Source organism: Chiloscyllium punctatum, chromosome 17 (genome assembly GCF_047496795.1).
Source record: "Chiloscyllium punctatum isolate Juve2018m chromosome 17, sChiPun1.3, whole genome shotgun sequence".
Classification (NCBI taxonomy): domain Eukaryota; kingdom Metazoa; phylum Chordata; class Chondrichthyes; order Orectolobiformes; family Hemiscylliidae; genus Chiloscyllium; species Chiloscyllium punctatum.
This window is the reverse complement of record NC_092755.1, coordinates 59310797-59334693: the sequence shown is the minus strand read 5'-3', so window position 1 is coordinate 59334693 and position 23897 is coordinate 59310797. Positions and strand designations below refer to the sequence as shown.

Sequence of the window (23897 nt, the reverse complement as noted above, 5' to 3'; positions counted from 1 at the left end):
CACTTCATCGATCCTGCCTTTGACTATTCCATATTCTCTGCACTTTCCCTGTCCCCCTTTTTGCTCGAAACCTGTAGCATCTTTAATCTCTTTCGTGTAAAATGTTGACGGTTTCTCGCTCAGCGGTTATTGCCCGACCTACCAAGCATTTCCAGCACATTCTGCTTTTATGTTTTTCATGTATGAAGGCTCCACAGCCCATAAAACGTCTTCTGGTTCTCTACATATATTTATTTTAAGGCGTATCAGATTAATTATTTAAGATTTAGTATGTTTGTATAATATTTAAATACATTTTATGAGCGATTCTACATTATTCATAGAGTTAAAGTCTCACCTTCAGTAGACCCACGACAGTATGAGGAAGGGTTCTTGCAATAGGAGATGTGCCCACTGCTGATGCTGCACCAAGTACAGTATCCAACCGCTTCCCTGGATGCTGTTGCCAAGGCCAGATTCCGTTGGCATGGGAAGGTTGACGCATACCATCATGTGACATGGTGTTCACGGCGCCCAACCGCGATTGTCGAAAGGCTTCATGGACGTTGTAGTCCCCCCCCTCGTGACGTCATGTCATTCACGGCCAAGGCTTTCGACGACATCTCCCATGGGGCCGCGCGGCACACTGCGCCTGCGTCCCGAGGACAACCGCGAGCAGTGCGCGGGGAGGTTGAAGATGGCGGCGCCCAGTGTGGAGTCTGATTCAGATTCAGATAGTGTGGAGGAGCTGTTGCGCCTCAAAGAGGCTACGTGGAATGTCGGCAACACCAGTTCCCACAAAAAAATAGGCAGTGGGCGCTTTGTTTGTAAGATTTACCAAGTTTCATTCTTTGCTGAAACCAAAACAAATTTCTGGAGAGACTCAGGTGTTGTGGCAGCATTTGTGGAGACAAAAATTAGTTTTTAACTGAATCTTTAACTCAAAATTCTCACCACAGATGCTGCCAGTTTCTCCGGCAAGTTCTGGTTTTGTTCCAGATGTTTAGCATCTCAGTTCTTTGTTTTACCCGTCTATTGGTTCTAGTTTCAATCTGTTTTATGCATTGCACTGGGAGAAGTCAACTCAATTCCACTCTTGGAAATGAAAACAAAAAACGCTCAGCAGTTTTGACAGTATCCAAACAGATAAGAACAGAGTTAACATTTCACGTTAATTATGTTCTTCTGCATCATTGAAATTTTATTTCTGCAAAGGATTATGTTAGTGACAAATGGCCTAAGGAAGGCAATCCAATTCAGGACCACTGCAAAAACAAACTTATTAGTTTTAAGCAAGTAGAGAGCTAACGGGGAGGAGAGCAAAGTTGAAAGGTGAGGGGGAAGGAGGAATTAAATGATAATGCAATGTGCAAAGCAAAAGGAGATGATGGGACACAAGTAAAAGAACAAATGACTTATCTGCATTGTGTCATTGTTATTTGCAACAGTTGCAGTCTGAGAAAATAAAACTGCTAGTTATTATTTGAAATTGGGTGAATTTGGACCTGGAAGGCTATAAAGAGCTTAATCAAAAAAAGAGATGTTCTGTTCACAATTGCCGAAGTGTTACAGAACAGTCAAAGGCCATTTAGCACATAATGTCAGCACCAGCAGTCTGAACAAGTATTTCCTGAGGTGACATTCTCCTGCATTCACCCTGTAACTCTGCATGTCCTTTTTTGGGCAAAAAAATGTCTAACTCCCTTTGCTGAGATTGGAAGGTTTGAGCTATAGGGAGAAGCTGAATACACTTGGTCTTCTTTTTTCCCTGGAGTATTAGAGGCTAAGGGGTGATCTTATAGAGGTTCATGAAATCATGTTGGGCATGAATACTGTGAATAGCCAAGGTTTTTTTTCCCAGGGCAGGTGAGTCTAAAACCAGACAGCATAGGCTTAAGGTGAGGGGAAAGATTTAAAAAGAGCCTGAGGGGCAACTTTTTCATGCAGAGGGTGGAGCGAGTTAGGGACAAGCTGCTAGTGGTGGTGGAGGCAGGTGCAATTGCAACATTTAAAAGGCACTTGAATGTGTACATGAACAGCAAGGGTTTAGATGGATATGCGCCAAATGCTGGCAAATGTGAATAGATCAGTTTAGAATATCTGGTCGGCATGACTGAGTTGGACTGAAGCATCTGTTTCCATGCTGTACAAATCTGACTCTGACTGCTTTGAACTTGCCTCTACAACACACTTGGGCATTTCAGACCTTAACCACTTGGTTCACAAAAGAGTTTTTCTTATTGCTTTTGTTTCTTTTGCCAATTGCTTTAAACCTGTGATCTCTTGCTGTCAATCTTTTCACAAGTGGGAATCGTTTCTCTTTACAATATTTGCTTCATCCACATTCCTTATAATTTTGAATACCTCTTTCAGATCTCTTGCTTTCCCTTTCCCAAGAAATACTGTAATAACATTACCAATCTGGCTGCATAACTGAAGTCCCTCATCCTGGAACCATTATCCTGAATATTTTCAGCACGCTCTAGCGCCTTCATATCTTCCTAAAGTGTGGCACCCAGAATTGGACACAGTGCTCTAGCTGAGCTTGAACATGTGCCCGATAGAAGTTCACCATAATCTCCTTGCTCTCATACTCTATGTCCCTATTAATAAAGCCTGGGAAGGATACTGTATGCTTTACTAACTGCTCTGTTAACTGAACTTCCATTGTGCCTCTATAACACAGTTGGAGGTCAAGTACGCAGGTGTTCAAAGTCAAAAGAAGGATATATTGAAAAACCTTGAGAAGGTGATGATGCACGTATTGAGTGTCCACTGGTGTTAAGTCTGAGTCAAAGTGAAGTACAGTTGAAGGTAGGTGGTCACATGAGCACATCTCCTGGAATGCGTGAAACCAAACTTGACAACCCTGAATTATTGGAAACAGCAGTTATGTATCATTGACTTTTGTTTCAATGAAATTACTCTCTCATTTTCTTTAAAGAAACAAACCAAGGGGTCATGTTGCAGCTGTAGAGGACATTGGTTCGGCCACTGTTGGAATATTGCGTGCAATTCTGGTCTCCTTCCTATCGGAAAGATGTTGTGAAACTTGAAAGGTTTCAGAAAAGATTTACAAGGATGTTGCCAGGGATGGAGGATCTGAGCTACAGGGAGAGGCTGGACAGGCTGGGGCTGGTTTCCCTGGAGCGTCGGTGGCTGAGGAGTGACCTTATAGAGGTTTGCAAAATTATGAGGGGCATGGATAGGGTAAATAGACAAAGTCTTTTCCCTGGGGTCGGGGAGTCCAGAGCTAGGGGACATAGGTTTAGGGTGAGAATGGAAAGATATAAAAGAGACCTAAGGGACAACTTTTTCACACAGAGGGTTGTACGTGTATGGAATGTGCTGCCAGAGGAAGTGGTGGAGGCTGGTACAATTGCAACATTTAAGAGGCATTTGGGTGGGTATATGAATAGGAAGGGTTTGAAGGGATATGGGCCGGGTGCTGCCAGGTGGGACTAGATTGGGTTGGCATGGATGGATTGGACTGAAGGGTCTGTTTCCATGCTGTACATCTCTGACTCTATAGCATCACAGAATCCTCCATTTTGCTCTAACTTTACTGTCTAAAGCACAATGGCAAGACAAATCTGCATTTGAAGTAATTGTTGATTTTAATTTATTCACTGGATTTGAGCATTAGATATTTTCAGGCAAATGATCTGGTTTAAATTAGTGAAATTACATGGTAGGAGTTTTGTTTGCATCCATTTGGGCATGTGCATAATCTTTCAGTGACTCAACTGAATCTTCCTGCCACATTCCTCAGCAGCAGTCAATAATTTATTGATGGGTGTGTCTGACTACTTTCTCAAGTGCTGTGGTGAACACTGATGTCAGGCATCTGTCATAACACAAAGGCTACTTCCCAGAGGCTGGTACAATTACAACATTTAAAAGGCATCTGGATGGGTAAATGAATAGTAAAGATTTAGAGGGATATGGGCTAAATGCTGGCAAATGCAACTAGATTTATATAGGATGTCTGATCAGCATGGACAAGTTGGACCGAACGGTCTCTTTCCATGTTGTACGGCTCAGTGACTGTATTTCTAGGTGCTGTCTATAAGTTTTCCAGAGATAGAAAGGATGCTTAGTTACAAACAGATTGTTCGCCCACATTGATGGTTACAGTGGAGTAAGAGACATCTCCTCGTTGTGGAAGTAACAATGTTGTGCCTTTTCACTTTTTTAAAAATTGAATGTTCATGTTAGTGTCCAGTACCTTACCCCCCACTCTGCAGCATACAGTTGAACTTGCAGGCTCAGCTGACCCTCTCTTCCATATATTGGAAAAGACGTTGTGCAAGTTCACTCTCAGCAGGGATAATTAAAATGCTATAGGTGAACTCAAAGCTTGCAAGGATCCTGCCAGCTGACACTCTGAGATAGGCCCACTGTTACGCATTTCAGGCTCCTTATTTTCTTGCCTGAAGTATCTGTCGTCTTCACACCTGGGATATCTCATCCTTTCCACTTTACTGTTGCATGCCCCCACATCACCCCATTATCTGTCCTCCCTTGAATCCCTCTCTGTTTCTCCATTGCATTAAGCCAGTTTTGCAGACCTCATTTCATCATTTTGCTGGTCCAGAGCCTCTACGATGGCTATCTTGCTGTGGTTCCCCTCTGTTGTGGTATACAGTTCATCAAAGAAACTGATGACCTCAGATAGAGCTATCTGATGTCGCTTAGTGCATGCGACCTGTTTTAAAAAAAAATGGGATGCCAAGAGCACTGATGTTATCTTGAAAACAGGACGTCATTAAAAAATCATTCTAAGCTAATGTATGTAAATTTACTACACGTTTAAACCTCCCACAGGCTAGTTAAGTGTGACGTGCTGCTGTCTGTATCTCAGTCCACCACCAGGAAATTTAAATTTTCATCCCACCTAATTCAGTCACCCTCCACTATGCTTCCTGCCCTTTCAGGCTTCATCTCACCACTACCTCCAATAATCATTCATCAACATTAAAATTTCATTACGTTATAGAAATGTGCAAAAACGAAGGCAGCTCACCACTACCTTCTCAAGAGCAACTAGGGACAGGCAATAAATATTGACCAGCTAGCAACACCTATGATCCATAAGTTTAAAAACAAAAATAAAATTATTTGGACCAGATTATCAAACCACACAAACATTCTATAAAAATTGCCTGTTTGTTATCGTCAGTATTATTCTACATTTCTTGCAAACTTGCTTCCTATTTTTGTTTCCGTTGCTACTTTCCAAAAATTCTAAAGGGGATCTGTTTATTGGAGTATGTCTTTGTTTACAACAAATGTAATGCATATTATGGTGTAGCTTCCCATTCACAACCTTGGTAACTGTCTTCTTTTTTTTTCCCTTTTATTAGCTGAGACCAATGAAGACAAGCATATTTCGGTTTCAATTCGACCGAGTCTGAGGTATCTGCACACAGCTTTTTTTTTCAGCTATCAGAGGGTATTTGACCTTATGGAATTTATAAATGCTGCAGCAACTGTGTTCATGTTTTATTGTTCAGTCAGCACCAAAAAGAACATGTTAAACCTTTTTTAAAAAGTTATTGTAGTGCTGATTCTTTGTTGTTGCTTTGAAGTGCATCAAATTCAACACCACTGCATCAAGTCAGCCTCATCATCAACCTGTGCTCCTTGACCTTTATTGCAACATTTCCAGTTTAAAATTCTGAGCATCTTGTTCAGATCGCCTAGTGGCTGTTCCCCTCCCTCTCCGGAACCTCCAAAACTCTGCCTTTCCACTATACTCCCCTTAATGATGGGTGTGTATCAACGCCTAAATTCTGGATTCTTCCTTCAACTGTTTTTTATTTCTCTAATTGCTTCTTTAAAACTTCCATTCAGGTCTACCTTTGTAGTTGTAGCCATACTTTTGTCAGTATCAATTTTTGCCAAGTACACTTTGTTATCTGTATTAAGACTGCTATGGATCGTAAATTATTCTCCATTTCCAAACTGCAGAAAAGTATTTTTTGTTATTCAGTCACGGGACATGAGTGTCACTGGCTGGCCAGCATTTATTGCCTGTCCCTAGTTGCCCTTGAGAAGGTGGTTGTGAGCTGCCTGCTTGAACCGCTGCTAACTGTGTGATATAGGTAGACGCATAATGCCCTTAGGGAAGAAGTTCCAGGGTTTTGACCCAGCGACAGTGAAGGAATGACTTATATTTCCATGTCAGGATGGTGAGTGACTTGGAAGGGAACTTGCAGGTGATGGTGTTCCATGCATCTGCTGCTCTGGTCTTTCCAGATGGAAGTGGTTTTGGGAAGGTGCTCTCTAAGGATCTTTGGTACATTTCTGCAGAACATCTTGTAGATTTACACGCTGCTGCTACTGAGCATCAGTGGTGGAGGGAGTGATGTGGTGCCAGTAAAGTGAGCTGCTTGTTCTGATGGTGTCAAGCTTCTTGAATGTTGGAGCTGCATCTATCCAGATAAGTGGGGAGTATTCCATCACACTCCATACTTGTGCCTTGCAGATTGTGGACAGGCTTTAGGGAGTCAGGAGGTGAGTTACCCTAATCTCTGACTTGCTTTTGTAGCCACAGAATTTTTATGGCAAGCCTAGTTGAATTTCTGGTCAATGGTAAACCCCAGGATGTTAATAATGGGAGGAATTGAGTGACGATAACACTATTGAATGTCAAGCGATGGTGGTTAGATTGTCTTTTATTGGTGCTGGTCATTGCCTGGTATTTGTGTGACATGAATGTCACTTTCCACTTATCAGCAAAATCCTGGATATTGTCCCAAATCTGATTGCATTTGGACATGCTTCAGTATCTGATGAGTTACAAATAACATACCTACTTCTGACCTTATGTTAGAATGCAAGTCATTGATGAAGCAGCTGAAGGTGGTTGGGCCGAGGACACTCTCCTATGGAACGCCTGAGATAATGTTCTAGACCTGACCTGCAACAACCACGACCATTATCCTGTACGCCAGAAGCAATAACAGAATTTGTTGGAGAGAAAGCAAAGTTCCGTGACCCTTGTTCTGCAATTTCTGTTTTAGTTTCCGATTTTCAGCATGTGCAGTTCTTTGGGATTTTTTTTAACCTATGTGCCAGGTATGATTCCAGCCAACAGACATTTTGCCCCTCCCCCCAATTCCAGTTGATACCTGTTTTGTTAGGCTTCTTAGTGCCGCACTTGGTCGCATGCAGCCTTGATGTCAAAGGCTGTCGCTCTCGCCTGACCTCTGGAGTTCAGCACTTTTGACCATTTTTGAACCAAGGCTGTAATGAGGTTAGGAGCTGAGTGGCCTTGACAGAACCTAACCTGCATGTCACCGCACAGATGCGTAGGTGCTGCTTGATAGCACTGTTTGTGACACTTTCCATCACTACACTGATGATCGAGAGTAGACCGATGGGAAGGTAATTGTCTGGCTTGAATTTGTCTTGCTTATTATATACAAGGCATACATGAGCAATTTGCCACATTGTCAGGTAGTTTCTGCACTTTCCATTGAACCAGGGTTGATCCCCTGGCTTGATGGTCATGGATGAGTGGGGGATATCTTGCGCCATGGGGTTGCAGATTGTGCTGGAATACAATTCTGCTAATGTTGCTGGCCCACAGCACCTCATGTTTGCCCAGTCTTGAGTTGGTAGATCTGTTCGAAATCTATCCGTTTAGCATTGCGATAGTGTCACGTGATATGGTGGGTATTCTCAAAGTGAAGGCAGGACTTCATCTATGGACCATGTGGAAACTGACATGGGTAGATGCATCTGCAGCCAGCAGATTGGTGAGGGTGGGATCAAATTTTTCCCACTTGTTAGTTCCCTTAATACTTCCCACAAACCCAGTCTAGCTGTTATGTCCTTTAGGACACAACCAGCTCGATTGGTAGTACTACTACTGAACCACTCTTGGTGATGGACCTCGATTCGCAGTACATTTTGCACCCTTGCCACTTAGTGTTTCCTCCAAGTGTTGTTCATTATGGAGGAAAACTGATTCATGATCAGAGGAAGGATGTGGTAAGCAACAGGAGTTTTCTTTGCATATGTTTAACATGAATCCATGAGACACTGTGCGGTCTAGAGTCAATGTTGGCCATGGCAGCTCCCGACCGATTGTATACCCCTGTTCTGCCGCCTGTGCTGGGTTTGTCCTGCTGGTGGACAGGAGATATCCAGGGATGGTGGTGGTGGTGGGACGCTACCTGTAAGTTATGGTAAAGAAAAGACTATTGTTTGACTCATTTATGAGACAACTAGAGGCACTAGCCCCTAGATGTTAGTAAGGAGGATTTTATGGGGTCAACAGGGCTGTTTCTGCATTGTCTTTTCTGAAACCTAGGTTGATGCCAGTTGGCCTGTCTGATCTGAGACTTCATAGCAATTGATACAACTGAGCGGGCATTTCGGGGGCAGGTGAGAGTCAACCAGATTCCTGTTCATCTGGAGACACATGTCGGCCAGACCAGGTGAGGATAGCAGATTTCCTTTCCTGAGGACTTTTAGTGAACAGATGAGATTTTCTGACAATCAACAGTGATTTCAGTCATTTTCTGGTCTTATTTGGAGATTTAGTTTTATCGAATTCAAATGGCACCATTTGCCATGGTGAGATTGGACCCCGGAACACTAGAACATTAGCTGAGTTTCTGGACTAACAGTCCACCAATAATATCACAAGGCCATTGCCTCCCCAAGGCTTACTTAATGCTACATGTTTAAAAATACATTCTGAATTTCATAATGAATGAGCATCACAAAATGGAACTTGACAAATTAACAGGATGAATTAACTATTAATTCATGCTATTGGAATGCAACCTAAGTAATACATATAAATATTACTTTTGATGTGATAATGCAAGCAGTGTCCTAAATATTTGCAAAAGTTCGCAATTTCTATAGTGTTCCTTAATGAGAAACATGGATGCACGATTATGGCTCCCTTACACGTCCTTTACATTTTTAATGATTTATTTTATTCCTGTTTTTTTTCCCTCCTATAGGCAGAAAGTAGATGATCACCAGCATGATGGAAATGAGCTGCAAACAACACCTGAATTTCGATCTCATGTTGCAAAAAGGCTGGGTGCCTTGCTAGATAGGTAGGAAGAGTTAATACTCTTAATAGTTCTTGGCTGTGAATGTAACATGTACTCATGTCACATTACATTCCCAGGCAACCTGATTTTGTTTTTAATGCTGCTGTTTGCTGGAGTTAAGTATTTCTTTGCTTACTGTGGAGGAATAGTGGCTGTTATAACCAATTAAGTCTAACTTAAGAATTAACAGTTCTGTTTGGTAAAAATGGTTGTTCAGTCAAAATTGAAAAACTATGTTTTAAGTTTGTAAATGTATAAAAGTGTCAAATTTATTGGTAAAATCAAAACTATGTGATATTTTCTCTTGCAGCATCTGATTTCTGTTACTTGGAGTATGCTGTCGAATTTGCAATGCTCATTTCAACATCAAGTGATGAAAATTAGGCATTCCAGTAGCTGTAAAATATTGAACTGCATTTATCACTTTGATCTTGTTACATATTTAGTAAGCTTTTAACTTTCTGAAGGCCTCTGCCTCCACTTGAGTACATAGCAGAGGTCTTCATTTATCCTCTGCGCTACATTGACTCCTTGTCAAATGGCAATATTTCTCTCATTGTGACCCTCACTTTCTACTCATTATGACCCTGTAAAGCACTCCTGAATGTTTTGGAGCATTGTATTAAAACAAGTGTTCTACAGCTCAAGGGATCAGTGACCAAAAGAGAAAGTAAATCATACTAGTTTTTTAAGTGCATAAGAACTTTACTTATCTTCACTTGGTTTTGCAAAGTACATCTAAGATGCTTTTCAATGTATTTATAATTAATACTTGTCCTTTCATCTGGTACAGTTTAGTGAATATGTAATTCTATTATTTGACTTTGGTCAGGACAGTGACAAGAGCAGATTTCAGGGCTAAGAGACCAGCATGACTTGATCTGTCATATTTTTCTTTAAAAATTACAAAATGTGTATCTAATCTTTTTGTCCTAACAATTTGATTAATTTATGTAGACCAATCAGAAACAAAAACAAACCTCTGTGAAATTAAGTGTAAGAAGACCATCCATTCATGAGCCACTTTCATTATATCATGGAGTTTTATTCCCCTACTGTTTCCTTTGTGTAATATATGGGGAGATAGGGGTGTGGTGATAAAGTCACTGGAATAGTATTCCAAAAAAAACTAATTCTCAGAGAGTACATATTCAAATCTCACCATGGCAGAAATGATGTAGAAATGAAATGTGATTGATTTTTTAAAAAAAAGTGGATTGAAAGTTAGTATCAATAATGGTGACCATGACAATTATCATTAATTGTTGTAAAAATGTCCTGTGGAGGGAATGGAATCTGAAATTATCTGATCAGACGTACATGTGATTCAAGCCTACAGCAGTGTCCTTGACTCTTAAGTGCTGTCTGAAATGGCAAATCATGAGCAATTAAGAATGGGTGACAAATACTGCCCTTGATAGCAACACTCACATCCCATGAAAGAATAAATATTTTTTTAAATGAGATCGCACTGCAGAACAGTTTTATTTTGTTCCTCCTACGATGATCAAAACATTGGTAGAGAAAAGGAATTACTAAGGCTGGTGTAAAAGCTGAGAAGTCACCACAATCAGATGGGGTGTATCTGAAGCCTCTGAGGGAAGTCAGGTGGAAATCGCAAAAACACCAACTGGCCATAAACTTCTAATTCTTCTTTGATACTGGGATGATGCAAGAGGACTGGTAAATTACTAATGTTACACCTTTATTGATTAAAAAAAAATGTAAGATCAAGCCAAAATCAGTCAGTTTAATCACCATCAAAGGAACGCTTTTAGAAATAATAATCTGGGACAAAGTTAACACTCAATTGGACAAGTGTGGCTGATTCACAGGGCAAAAAGTATTTCATTAATTTGATGGAGTTCTGATGAGGTAACAGGGATGTTTGATTAAATCATGCAATTGATGTGCATGCACAACATCCAAAACCGAAGTGAAAAATGCTGCATTATACTCTTGTTCACAAAGTTGAAACTAATGTAGTGAGAAAAGCAGTGGCAGCCTGTGTATTGCTACAGGAAAGAAAGAGAAGTGGTGAAAGGTTATTTCTCAGACCAAAAGAAGGTACATAGTGGGGTTTCCCAGGGTCAGAATTAGGGCTCGTGTTTTTCTTGATCAATCTGGATGATCTGTTATTTGGTAAATAACATGGGTATTAACTTTGTGGCATACTGTAAGACATTACAGTCACGATTGACAATCACATAGTGGTGTAGAACTTAAACTGCTGAAAAGGGATACAAATAGTTGAAACTTTTTGTCTTACACTCAGCAGGACATATGCAAGGCTGCTAAATTTTAAATAATCACAAGATATGCTACAATTAAAGAGGTGCTGATTGATTGACAAGTTGAATCTGGTCAAGGTGTTGCCATGGAGGAAGCGTTGGGAAACGATTGTGTCCCCATGCTTTCAGATAATTCAAAAAAGACACAAGGCTTGAACTTTTATTTTGTTTGCAAATGACTGGTTCCTGCATGTGAGTGGAGACCGCTGCTATCAAATGTAAATCAGCCACCTTATGAGCATGATTGGTTATCTTAAATTTGTTTTCAGTGTGGTTAGTAACTCTGTCAGGGTTGTTCAGCAAGTGTTGCTCAATTACAAACTCACACCCAACAGTAGATAATTTGTTTGTAAGCATGAGCTGTTAGTGTGCCTGTTTTCTGCCTATTATGAACAGATGGAGGAACGTGCTGTTTGATTGATCAGTGAATTGTTGGGATATTTGGCCTATGTACCTGATATTGCAGCAGCACAGAAATTCACACGGGGCATGACTCAAAACTGTTTTAGGCAGAAGGTCCTTATCGCTGATGGTACCATTCGATTTGTAAAAAAATACCCCTCGTGTCATAACTGCGGTGTAGCAGTGTGGAAGTTTCAGCAACATGTCTGTCTTTTCAGCAATGAACAGTCAATTCACACCTGTATAATTATAGAATGTGATCTTTTTTCAGAATGAGAACAAGTAAAGCTTCAAATGACTAACATACTGAATACAATCATGATCCATAGTCAATCTGCAACAGATGTTGCATTGAACTAGATAGAAGCTATATGAAAATAGAAGTACAATTCAATCATATTCTTAATGACAGTATATTTTACTTTTCAGTTTCATTACTGTTGACAGTTCTGTGCAGTCTTCACAGCAACAAGTAGAGGATGGTGATGAAGAAGGTAATTTGATTAACTCCCTGTTTACACTATGAAAATGAGGTAGATGATCAGCCATGAGTCTGTGGAATATATGTTTTGATTAGCTTATTCCTACTCCTGTTGATGGTGCTGCAAAATATGTTATTTTAATGCAGCTTCAAGAAAACTATTTTTGGCTAAACATATTAATTTATAGTGTACCATTGCATTATTGCTTTTAGAAGTTGTGAATGCTATATTTCTGGTGAAAGATTGGAGAATAGTTCATTTTCTGTTCAGGTACTGTCATCAAGGGCAGGTAAAGTTAGCACAGAATAGCTGCTTGTTGTAAATGCTATTGCAATAGTGTGACATGGTGCCATTTCCCTTACAATCCATCCCAAAGCTTCTGAATTAGATTAGCTGATTCATGCTGACTAAGATATATCTACTGGAAATTAAATTGTGCAAGAATGTGCAAGTCCACTGCAGAGGCCCTTCATCTTTCAGATCTATATTGCATTTTTTTTTAAGCTTTAAAGAGCCCCGACCCTAAGATTTGTTTTTCTTTTGCAGGGTTTCGTTTATTCTCCACATCTGTTCCAGGGGATTGTGAAAAAGTAGAATCCTCACCTGCAGTTAAACAGAGATGTCCATCCAGTTCAAGGTAGTGTCTGATTCTTCAATAGACCTGCTACTTATGTCATAAATTTCTGGACCGTATTGGATTCTTGTCAAAATCATAAAAAGAGAACTCCCACAGTTCAAAGATGGGCAGTTTAGGGTGGATTGGCCATGCTAAATTGCCCATAGTGTCCAGGGATGTGCAGGCTAGGTGGGTTAGCCATGGTACAGGGATAGGGTAGGTCCAGGTGGGATGCTCTTGAAAGGGGGGACTCAATAGGCCGAATGGTCTGCTTCCACACTGTAGAAATTCTATGATTCCATGAAAACTAAATTATAGACTAGGTATTTCCAACTATTTTCTCATTGCAACCCAAAACAGATTGGCACTTTCAATTGTTAAATTGGGTCCCATGTTAGATTTAGAACCATACACAAATTTGGATCTCAGTGAGATGCTCTAGAATAGTGCTTCTTCACTATGTACCTCTGAAGACTTGATTCTTGTACTTGTCTTCCCTGCAGCCTGCTCACGCTGTCCCAGTATTGGCCTCTCTGCCCCACCACCATCTCCATCCTAGTCATTTCTCTCGCAGGCTTCCTGCCCACAGCTTCTCTCCATACACTCAGGTTCGCTCCTCTTACTCTGTCATCATTCTTCCCTTCACTTCCCACCCTGAGCCTGCCATTCACTCTCTCTTGCTGCCTCGTTTCCTTCCTTCCCCTCCCTGCCTTTTACTCAAGCCTTTGTTCACATCAAAGATTTTAGAGAAGGAAGCTGTGTGCAAGAGAGCAGGTTGTTAAACAGAGGATGGGTCACAGAGGGAAGTGGCAAGTGGTAACATAATAGAACATAATAACTAATTTTTATTTTTTCGTTCTCTGATTTATTGAAGACTGTTAATCTGATGTAGATTTGTTAATATGGCTGAGAGCACCTTATTAATCACAAAACATGCAAGCTCAATAAGAGTCATAGTGATTTTTAACTCTATGATATGGAATATACTCCATAACCACCTGCTGAAGGAACAGCGCTCCGAGAGCTAGTGCTTCCACATAAACCTGTTGGACTATAACCCGGTGTTGTGTGATTTTTGTACTTTGTACACCCCAGTCCAACACCGGCATTTCCAAATTGAGAATCATCGAGTCATACAGCACGGAAACAGACTCTTCGGTCTAACCAGTCCATGCCAAACATAATCCCAAGCTCAGCTAGTCCTGCCTGCTTGCTCCTGACCCATACCCCTCCAAATCTTTCCTTTTCATATACTTGTCTAAGTACCTTTTAAATATTGTAACTGTGCCCACATCCAGCACTTGCTCAGAGTGTCAAGTCCTCTGCTGGATATTAACCTTGTTTAACATAATTGAAAATGGCTTCATAATAATGTAGTCGAGAGTGTGTTGCTGGAAAAGCACAGCAGGTCAGGCAGCATCCGAGGAGTAGGAGAATCGTCGTTTCGGTCTGGAGCCCTTCATCAGGATCATCCTGATGAAGGGCTCTGGCCTGAAACGTCGATTCGCCTGCTCCTCAGATGCTGCCTCTCCTGCTGTGCTTTTCCAGCACCACACTCTCGACTCTAATCTCCAGCATCTGCAGACCTCATTTTCTCCTTTATAATACTGTAGCAAATCATTTACTAGTTCAATTTCTGTGCACTTCTCAGTTTCTTAGGCAAATTTTGAAGAAATTCTGAGACATCCGAGAAAATGCTTGTGATCCTCAAAATAAGTGCAACTCAAAAAGCTTTCCTGAAAGCAGAAATGTTCACAGACACTCTCATTTCTGAGAAATAATTAATGTAAATATTGGAAAGATTATCATTTGTTCCCAAAGGTTAAACAATGAACTGCTACCATCACCATTGGTTAAAAGGCAAGAGTATAGTATATGAGAAAAAGTAGAAAATTTATACTCCATATTTATGAAATGTTGTTTAGGTCATTCTTGGCATACATTATACAGTTCCTAACTTGTTTATCTTTTTTAAAAATGTATCAAATATTGTAATTAAGTCTATAAATAAATTCTACTAGTGACCCAACTAAATCTCCAATATCCCTAATGGCCTGCATTTTTAGTGAATAGAATGGCCTAGCCAACAGTCCTAGAAGTGACTGCTGCAGATCAGCTCGAAAATAAACTGAAAATTATAGTCCTGCTAATATTTATGTGGGCAGAAGGAGTATAAGTATGTCCAAAACAATGTACAGCTTGTACATTATTCTGAGATGTATCCATTATTGTAATGCTTGTTCACCTGACTGTTTACTTCTCAAGGACAATTGTTCAAAATAGTAACATTTTCGTCTCTGCCAGTGTTGACTCCCCAAATGGGTGTTCCAGCTTCTTCTGTTTTTTCAGTCAAATTAACGTCTTTACTGTAGTCATAATTAATGTCTCTGAGTTTTCCATCTTGAATAGTTTTGCTTTACTATTGTGGCTCAGCACCTTTTGATGTTCACTTCTTCAACCATTTGTTATCTTTGGCTTTTGGAATCGTTAATTATTAAGTTTCAATGAGAACTTGGCAGTGAGCTTCAGCTGGGAATCTGGCAACTCTGTTGACATTTCTGCTTAGTAATCAGCCACAGCATCACATGTATACTACCAAATATAAGCTGTGTTCCCTAGAATTTTCAGTCATAATGCCCCTATAATTTATAATTAATTTGTAAAATCTTTGGCTTTCACTGCTTGACAACTAAAAAAGGATCTGTGTAATAGATTGTGAGACTCTTGTGGAGCAGTGGTAGTGTCCCTACCTCCAGGCCAAAAGGCCTGAGTTTGAGTCGCACCTGCTCCAGAGATTTGCTATAACACCCCTGCTTAGAAAATATCAATAATGAAATCATTCAGGACCATCAAGTCTATCTCTTGATGGCAAACCTCCTTTTTGATTGCCAGCATCACCAACTGCAATTTGGTTACTGACCTGGCTGGTGAAGTCATAGGAAAATCTAGGCAACTCTCAACGACTTGAGGACAGACCTTGGAATAGTTGGTCACTTGCTCCATAAGTGGAACTGTTCAAGTTGAGTGTAATCACCCATGTCGGGCTCTTGTCCACCGATTGATCTCCTGTCCTATGTGTTCCATGATGACTGCTCTGAAGGCACCGTAGCCATTCACACTGTGTCAGCTGAAGTCTAACATCAAACTGTTGCTGCTTTGTCAGCAAATTGCAGTGCTGATCTGAACTAGGTCTGAGGTAAAAATTTGCTCCATAGAGTTTAGGTTTAAAGAAATCAACTGAACAGCTTTTGGTTTCCAAGTCAGGGTAACCACTCACCCCAAGTTTTAAGGGATTGTCCAACATTTGAGGCACCTGGTTTGTTTCCCATTCCATTGCCAGCATTCAGCAGGAGCCCACCTCTCAAATCCCAGCCCCACCATCTCTTATTCTTTGATAGTATATGGTCAGCATATCAGCTAATGAAGCTTATTAATTTTTTGGCAGTTCTTCGAGCAATATGTGAATAATAAAGTATCTTCGATGCAGTGGAAATTTGGGAACTTGTGCTTAATTTCTGACAAATGTGAAGACTGTGTTGATAAATCAGCAGAGCTGCAGTTTGAAAAGAGCTGCCAGAGGGAGCTATGCAACAATGTCTAGAAGGCCTCTGAGTTTTGTTGGTTCAGAAAATCACCTGCTTTTACTCATAATACAGTCCACACAAGATTTGTTCTATATCTAAAGTGTTGGTGAATAAACTAAAAAAAAAGGGAAAGAGAGTCTGATTTGGGAATCCTTTTCCTCTTATCTTATTCCCCTGGATTCTTGCTTATTCCCACACCCTCTGTTACACAATCTAAAGATCATAGAATCATAAAATCCCTACAGTATGGACGCAGGCTGTTTGGCCAATTGAGTCTCACCGACCTTATGAAGAACATTCCACCCATACCCAGCCCACTATCCCCATCCATGTATTTCCCAGAGCTAATCCACCTAACCTGCACATCCCTGGACACCATGAGGCAATTTAGCATGGCCAAACCACCTAACCTGCCGATCTTTGGACAGTGGGACGAAACCAGAGCAACCAGAAGAAACCCATGCAGACATGGGGAGAATGTTCAAATTCCACACAGATGGTTGCCCGAGGATAAAATTGAACCCATGTCCCTCACACTGTGAAGCAGCAGTGCTAATCACTGAGCCACTGTGCTGCCTGGCCACATGGAAATGTTCCTTAGAGTGCAAAATAGGTTTATAAGGTTCAACTCACCAATTACTAAAGGATAGTATTCTTCACTTAAATCAAACTACAAAGGCCTGGACAGATCTAAGCTCCATTATTCATCATTAGTTTCCCTGCTTTGAGTACTGGGGACTGGCTCGCCCTCTGAGCCAAAAGCTCTGGATTCAAGACCCACTCCAGGACTCGACGACCAAGGAAGGCGCACTCACAACCCTGTCAACCAGGTTCAGTAAGCACAAGTAACGTCTCACAATGTCAGATGGTGAATGTGGTGAATGTGTTATGCAGTACGTGAGGAAGTTTAACAGGTGAATTTAGCAGCTAGTGTTTTTCAGAAACACCATTCTTCATCTGTCTGAAAAGCAAATGTTTCAAAACAGTTTGAGGAAGCAGTTATGAAGCTGTTACAGCTTCCAAATGTGCCTCCTTACTACTAAAGGGTCAGGACGTTTGTTGGGGAATTGGATTATCGGCGCTGACATATCGCTTTCATATGTTGTTGATTGGGAAATTGGCAGCAATCACAATCTACCCCATCACTAGCCCCAGGCTTTTTTCACCTGAAGTTTTCTTTGGAGTTCTTACTTTGCTCTTCAGTGAAGTCTGCTTAGGCATGGAGTATTAACCACATTACAATTCCATGCTGCAACGTTTCATCCCCCTTTTTTCTCTAGCAAACAAGACCAGAAATTGCTGACTCAATTATCTTTGTGGGTGGCACGGTGGCACAGTGGCTAGCACTGCTGCCTCACAGCGCCAGAGACCCGTGTTCAATTCCCGCCTCAGGCGACTCTGTGTGGAGTTTGCGCGTTCTCCCTGTGTCTGCGTGGGTTTCCTCCGGGTGCTCCGGTTTCCTCCCACAATCCAAAAATGTGCAGGTTAGGTGAATTGGTCATGCTAAATTGCTTGTAGTGTTAGGTGAAGGGGTAAATGTAGGAGTATGGGTCTGGGTGGTATACACTTCAGCGGGTCGGTGTGGACTTGTTGGGCCGAAGGGCCTGTTTCCACAATGTAAGTAATCTAATCTAATTATCTTAAGGTAAATTAAGAGTTCCTATATAAAACAAGAATCTATTACCCTATAGTTTTCTTTCTTCCTGTTCATGTGGAACTGTCCCCTTCAGGGGTATTATTGAAATAAAGGGTACGCTGTGAGATTGTGCAGGAGCACATCTGTATCTTGTTACCACATGCATAAATGTTCTTGATGTAGGCCCAGGAGCAAGAATCCAGGTTGTATTATAGAACTTCACAAAGAAGTTGTAATATGACAAGGAAACGTCCTCCCACCTACAGTGAATGATCTCCACAAAGGTAGGACAAGGAGCTGAGACCCCAGTGCATTCTAGCCAGAGCAGAGACAACATGCATTTTTATATACATGATGTAGTCTATAGCCATGAATAGTTACAGTAAAGGTTCCAATTTTTTTCGAACTGATGGTTGGTAATCACATCGCATGGCTGATCAGGAATGTATTCCACATTCACCATCTGACATTGTGAGACGTTACTTGTGCTTACTGAACCTGGTTGACAGGGTTGTGAGTGCGCCTTCCTTGGTCGTCGAGTCCTGGAGTGGGTCTTGAACTTTTGGCTCAGAGGGTGAGCCAGTCCCCAGTACTCAAAGTAGGGAAACTAATGATGAATAATGGAGCTTAGATCTGTCCAGGCCTTTGTAGTTTGATTTAAGTGAAGAACACTATTCTTTAGTGAGTTGAACCTTATAAACATATTTTGCTTAAATTAGTTTTAACCCTCAAGTGTATTTTTTTAAAAATGACTTCACAGCTGTGAGATGAATGTTTATTGCAATGAGGGTGTTTGACTGGTAGGTAGAAGTATGTGCTGATGTTGTTTATTATCTGACCAGTTTTTGCTGTAGCAGTAATGTTCAATGTCTGTTTTCATGATATAAAATCAGTAATAGCAATTAGTGCTATGTTTAGGTCATTGACATTGTGCCTCCAGCACAGCTGTAAAGTGCTGATCCATGCCAATTGTCAATTGATGTGACAACACCCTAGTATGAATTTGACTGATTTGTTTGGCAAATGTTTGAAATCTAATTAATGGGAGATGGGCAATTGTACTATTGAACTGATTATATCGCCATGAGGTCTGGCAGCATCAATTAGGAGAGAAATACATTTGACATTTTGAGTCCAATATGACTCCTCTTCAGTTCTGAAGCATTAACTTTGTTTCTTGCTCCATAGATGTTGTCAAACCTGCTGGGAATTTCCAGCATCCACAGTTTTTGTTTTGCTTTTATATAACCAAGAGGCTTGCTAATGCCCATCCAAGCTGAAGTGGCAGCACTATAAGTGAGCAGTATTGCTGTCAGTGGAGAAGCCTTAAAGTGGTGATTGTCTGAGGAACTTTAAATGGGCACTTGTGCCAGTGACAAACCTGAATATTTGCTGCTGGCACCTGATGCAAGGGCTGTTATTTTTCCAGGGCTACCAGTATGGTAACCCACCCAGACAGGGAGGATTTGAATTTACATTTGACCTTTTCTGACCTCTGGATGTCTCAAAGTATTTCATAACTAATGAAGCACTTTTGAAGTGTAGTCACTTGTAAGGAAAGTGCTCAGCAAGATCAATGTAGATACGTATATTCCCACTCACTGCAATGATATAAGTGACATGGAGTAGTCTGTTTAGTCATGTTTGTTTGAGTGATCAATTATGCCTAAGGCTTAGAAGCTCTTGAGATCTTTGAGACTGCAAATGGGGCCTTGGTGTAATATCCCAATCTGAAAGAAGAAGCTCAAACCATACAGTATTTCCTAAATACTGAAGTGTCAGTCTGGAGTATGCATACAAGTGTCTGGAACATATTGTACATGAATCTCATCACCATCTGACTCAGGCAAGTGTACTCTGACAGCTGAAATGGGTTTATTAATCCATAAGTGACCTCCACCATTAGAAGCACTACAGCCAGAGCTTAGTCATGATATAAAAATGATGTGGAGGAGCCAGTGTTGGACTGGCGTGGACAAAGTTAAAAATCTCACAACACCAGGTTATAGTCCAAAGGTTTATTTGGAAGCACTAGCTTTCTGAACACTACTGCTTCTCCAGGTGGTTGTGGAGTAGGACCATAAGACACAGAATTTATAGCAAAAGATTACTGGGTCAAACAAGTAAGATGATATATTTAACAAACCTAGATTGTCGTTAAGTCTTTCATCTTTTAGACAACACAACCTACTCCACAACCATCTGAAGAAGGAGCGGTACTCTGAAAGCTAGTGCTTCCAAATGAACCTGTTGGACGATAACCTAGTGTTGTGTGAATTTTAACAACATAAAAACATACAGCAACATTGAAACATCAGGCAGGTGTCTGTGATGCAAGCTTGAGTACTATATTTTGGGACTTGCACAGAAGAATCTATTATCAGGGCCTTCTCTGATCAGTTCAGATTGCTCAATGTCAGGTAATTAGTTAATCGTTCATATCGGGTTGCTTTTACTTACTTGAATTGTTATTTTTCAAGCAAATGTGGCATCTGTTTCATTTGAGGCAATTTTTTGAAGTGCTTGTGATTGCCGTTCATCATTGCGGAGCATCACTGCAGAGACTAGTGCATCTATTGCCACTCCGAGGTATGATTAGATTCCCTACAGTGTGGAAACAGGCCCTTCGGCCCAATCAGTCCACACCGACCCTCCGAAGAGCAACCCACCCAGACCCATTCCCCTACATTTTACTCCTGACTAATGCTCCTATCACTATGGGCAATTTAGCATGGCCAATTCACCTAATCTGCATACCTTTGGACTGTGGGAGGAAACCGGACCAAACCCACGCAGACACAGGAGAATGTGCAAACTCCACACAGACTGTTGCCCGAGGTGGGAATTGAACCCGGGTCCCTGGCGCTGAGAGACAGCAGTGCTAACCACTGAGCCACCGTGCCGCCCCTATCTTCCCTATATCTGTGGAACCCCTGCTTAAGACTGAGAAGTAACAGTTTACATGGGTTAAGAGTGTCTACTTTCATTATCTGGCTGAAAATTACAATTCATTTGGTTATTCTTTGAGTAGAATTGCACAACTCAAGATCAGCATATAAGAAGCACAAAGTGTTTTTGCTAGAGAAGTTAAGAAAACATCTTGGTCATCTGATGATGTTCAAATCTCTATCATATCCTTTACTGGACTGAGTACATATCATTAGACTTTCGGATGGTTCTAAATGCATAAAGTGATTGCACAGATTTATGGGGTTTGTTTCACTTCTGTTTTAACTGATGCACACAAGTCCTCAACTATTTTGTGTCAAATATTACAGTGATTCAGACTGTGAATGGGAGCGGCTGAAGGAAGCAGCAGTTACGAGTAGTGATATACTCCAACAAAGCTCCCTCTTCAGCGCACAGTTGGAGATAAACCAGGCTGAAAATCTCATCAAGGATGAAGACAAAGGAAAGAGAAAGAAGAAGAAGAAGAAGAAAAAGAAAAAGGTAATCATGGAAAATGAAGATAATTTAGTCAAAGGCGGCGATCAGAAAGGAGTTGAACAAATGTCTAATGTCGATGTAAAAGGGAAATCAGAGCAGGTGTGCAAAGTCGTGGCAAAAGGACAGGAACAAACTGAACAGGCTGACCTTGAAAGGAGCAAAAAGAAAAAAAAGAACCACAAAACTGCTAATTGTGAACTTGAAAGTGTTAAAACAAGCTTTTCTCAAACAAAGAGAAAGAAAGTTCCTTTAACAGATGGGTCATAACAGGGCACTACAGTTCTATGTGCTCTTATCTTTCAAAGAATTGTTTATTTCAAGTGCTTTCAAATAAACCAGTTGGAATATAACCTGATGTTGTGTGATTTTTAACTTTATTTCAAGTGACAGTTTGCAAGCTCCTTTGTTCCCCTCATTTTGTATACTTTTGTTTTGGCAGTTACTTTGAAATAAAACAATTTTCAAAAGAGATGAGGAAATAATGATTTCCTGCTTGCTGCTGTCCTGCCTTTGGGAGAATGTCTTTGAATGGAGAGCTGCTAGGGCTGATTCAGCTGAACTGTGTATAATCAGCTGTCACTGGAGGGAATTCACATTGTAAAAATCATTGTTCCATGTATCTCCATCGTACCTTCTCAAAAAGATAATGGATCCTTAATTCATTGGTTTTTGCATTTGCTTTAGTTTGATTTATGTTTGAAATTTGAACAAAAGAGAAGCACCGCACAGGAGCAGCCCCTTCAGCCCTCCAAGCCCGTGCTGATCATCATGCTGTAACTAAACTAAAAAACAAACTTTCCCTTTTTGGTCCATATCCCTCAATTCGCTCCTTATTTATGTAACCATCCAGATGCATCTTAAATGTCACTGATGTGCCCGCTTCCACCACCCCTTCTGGCAGTGTGTTCCAGGTTCCTACCACACTCTGCGTGAAAGACTTGCCTCGCACACCTCCCTTAAACTTTCCCCCTCTCACCTTGAACCTGTGCCCCTTTGTAATTGAAACTTCAACCATGGGAAAAAGCTTCTGTCTATCCACCTTATCTGTGTCCCTCAATTTTGTGGACCTCTATCTGGTCTCCTCTCAGCCGTGTGGGGTCAGTGAGTGACAAAAATGGCCTCTTTTATCATAGCACAGCACTAGTTTGAGGTGGCAATAAAATCCCAAAATATACTTCTTAAAAGAGCCCTTTCATGCACAGTTCCTACGTATATTACAATTCTGTTATTATGGTGTTACATTTTTTTATCTATAGTACACAAAGGTTTGAGGGGCTTCTGTCCTGGGAGACAGGAGATGGGTTAAAACATGTGCTAAGTGCTAGCTGCTACTTCTGATGGGATAAAGAGTGTCTATCTGGTCTGCTTGCATAATTAAGAGGTATTAGTCCTATTGTCTTTTAAGTTACTAAAAATACTAGGCTATATGCTCTAAATAAGTTAGAAGTTGTACCTGTATCTATTAAAAGAATAAAGGATATTCAACTGATTACTGCAGCTGAGTTCTGAGATTTGTTTACCATTTGCCAGAATGAGTTTCATTCATTCATGCAATTTCATGGAAGTGCTGTATTGTCAGTTAATTTCTTAAAGGGACAATGACCCAGTTAAACTAATTGGGGAAACTGTTTGGTGTTCTGTAATCTATTCAGATCCAGGAGATGGTTGGTAAGGGCTGATTAATATAATGTTTCGTGGAGACGTGATGACAGGGATGGTATTGTTCTGTAGGCTGCATTTATTCAGAGGTAAACACTGCTTGTAACAAGGGCTGAGAAGGTGTGAAAGTGCAGTAATGGGTTTGAAAGGGTTGTTTTGATTAGAAAGCGTTGTTTTAAATTTGGTCTAATCATAGTAAAATATGCTACAGAACTGTGGTTTTATGAATGAATGAGTGTGTTATGGTAAATAACGGGTTAGTAAAGCATTATGAATGAATGAACAGGAACCTGAGTATATGAATATAGCGAGCTGATGAGTGAATTAATAAAAGTAAACTATAATGCAATATCTCATAACACAGTATCTCTCAGTTGTCATATTTCCAGTGAAAACAATTCCAGTTTTTTTTAACCTTGGCTCATAGCCAATGTCCTCGAGACCAGGCAACATCCTAGTGAACCTTCTCTGCACTCTCTCTACAGCTTCCACATCCTTCTGGTAGTGTGGCGACCAAAAGTGCACACAGTACTCCAAGTGCAGCCTAACAAGGGTTTTATATTGCTGCAAGATGATTTTGCCAACTCTTGTACTCCAATTAAGACAAGTGTGCCATACGCCGCCTTAATCACCTTGGCCATCCATGTTGCCACTTTTAAGGAACTGTGGACCTGGATGCCCAGACCTGTCTGTATGTTAATGTTTCTAAGGACTTTGC

The 23897-nt window shown here is 40.8% G+C and overlaps 1 protein-coding gene across 1 annotated transcript; it reads left to right on the top strand.

Moving 5' to 3' along the window:
* The first annotated feature begins 600 nt into the window (after positions 1 to 600).
* Positions 601 to 23009, top strand: c17h12orf43 (chromosome 17 C12orf43 homolog). The gene is made up of 6 exons (XM_072587262.1): positions 601 to 806; positions 5346 to 5397; positions 8967 to 9065; positions 12185 to 12249; positions 12784 to 12874; positions 21352 to 23009. The coding sequence occupies exons 1-6, from the start codon at positions 608 to 610 to the stop codon at positions 21785 to 21787; spliced, it is 942 nt and encodes a 313-aa protein (XP_072443363.1). The 5' UTR covers positions 601 to 607; the 3' UTR covers positions 21788 to 23009.
* The last annotated feature ends 888 nt before the right edge of the window (positions 23010 to 23897 follow it).

Excerpts from the sequence above, each read along its gene's own strand:
- c17h12orf43 (XM_072587262.1), top strand. The coding sequence starts at position 608 with ATGGGGCCGCGCGGCACACTGCGCCTGCGTCCCGAGGACAACCGCGAG. Across the intron at positions 807-5,345 it reads AGGCAGTGGGCGCTTTGTTT|CTGAGACCAATGAAGACAAG; the intron begins GTAAGATTTACC and ends CCCTTTTATTAG. Across the intron at positions 12,250-12,783 it reads AGAGGATGGTGATGAAGAAG|GGTTTCGTTTATTCTCCACA; the intron begins GTAATTTGATTA and ends TTTCTTTTGCAG.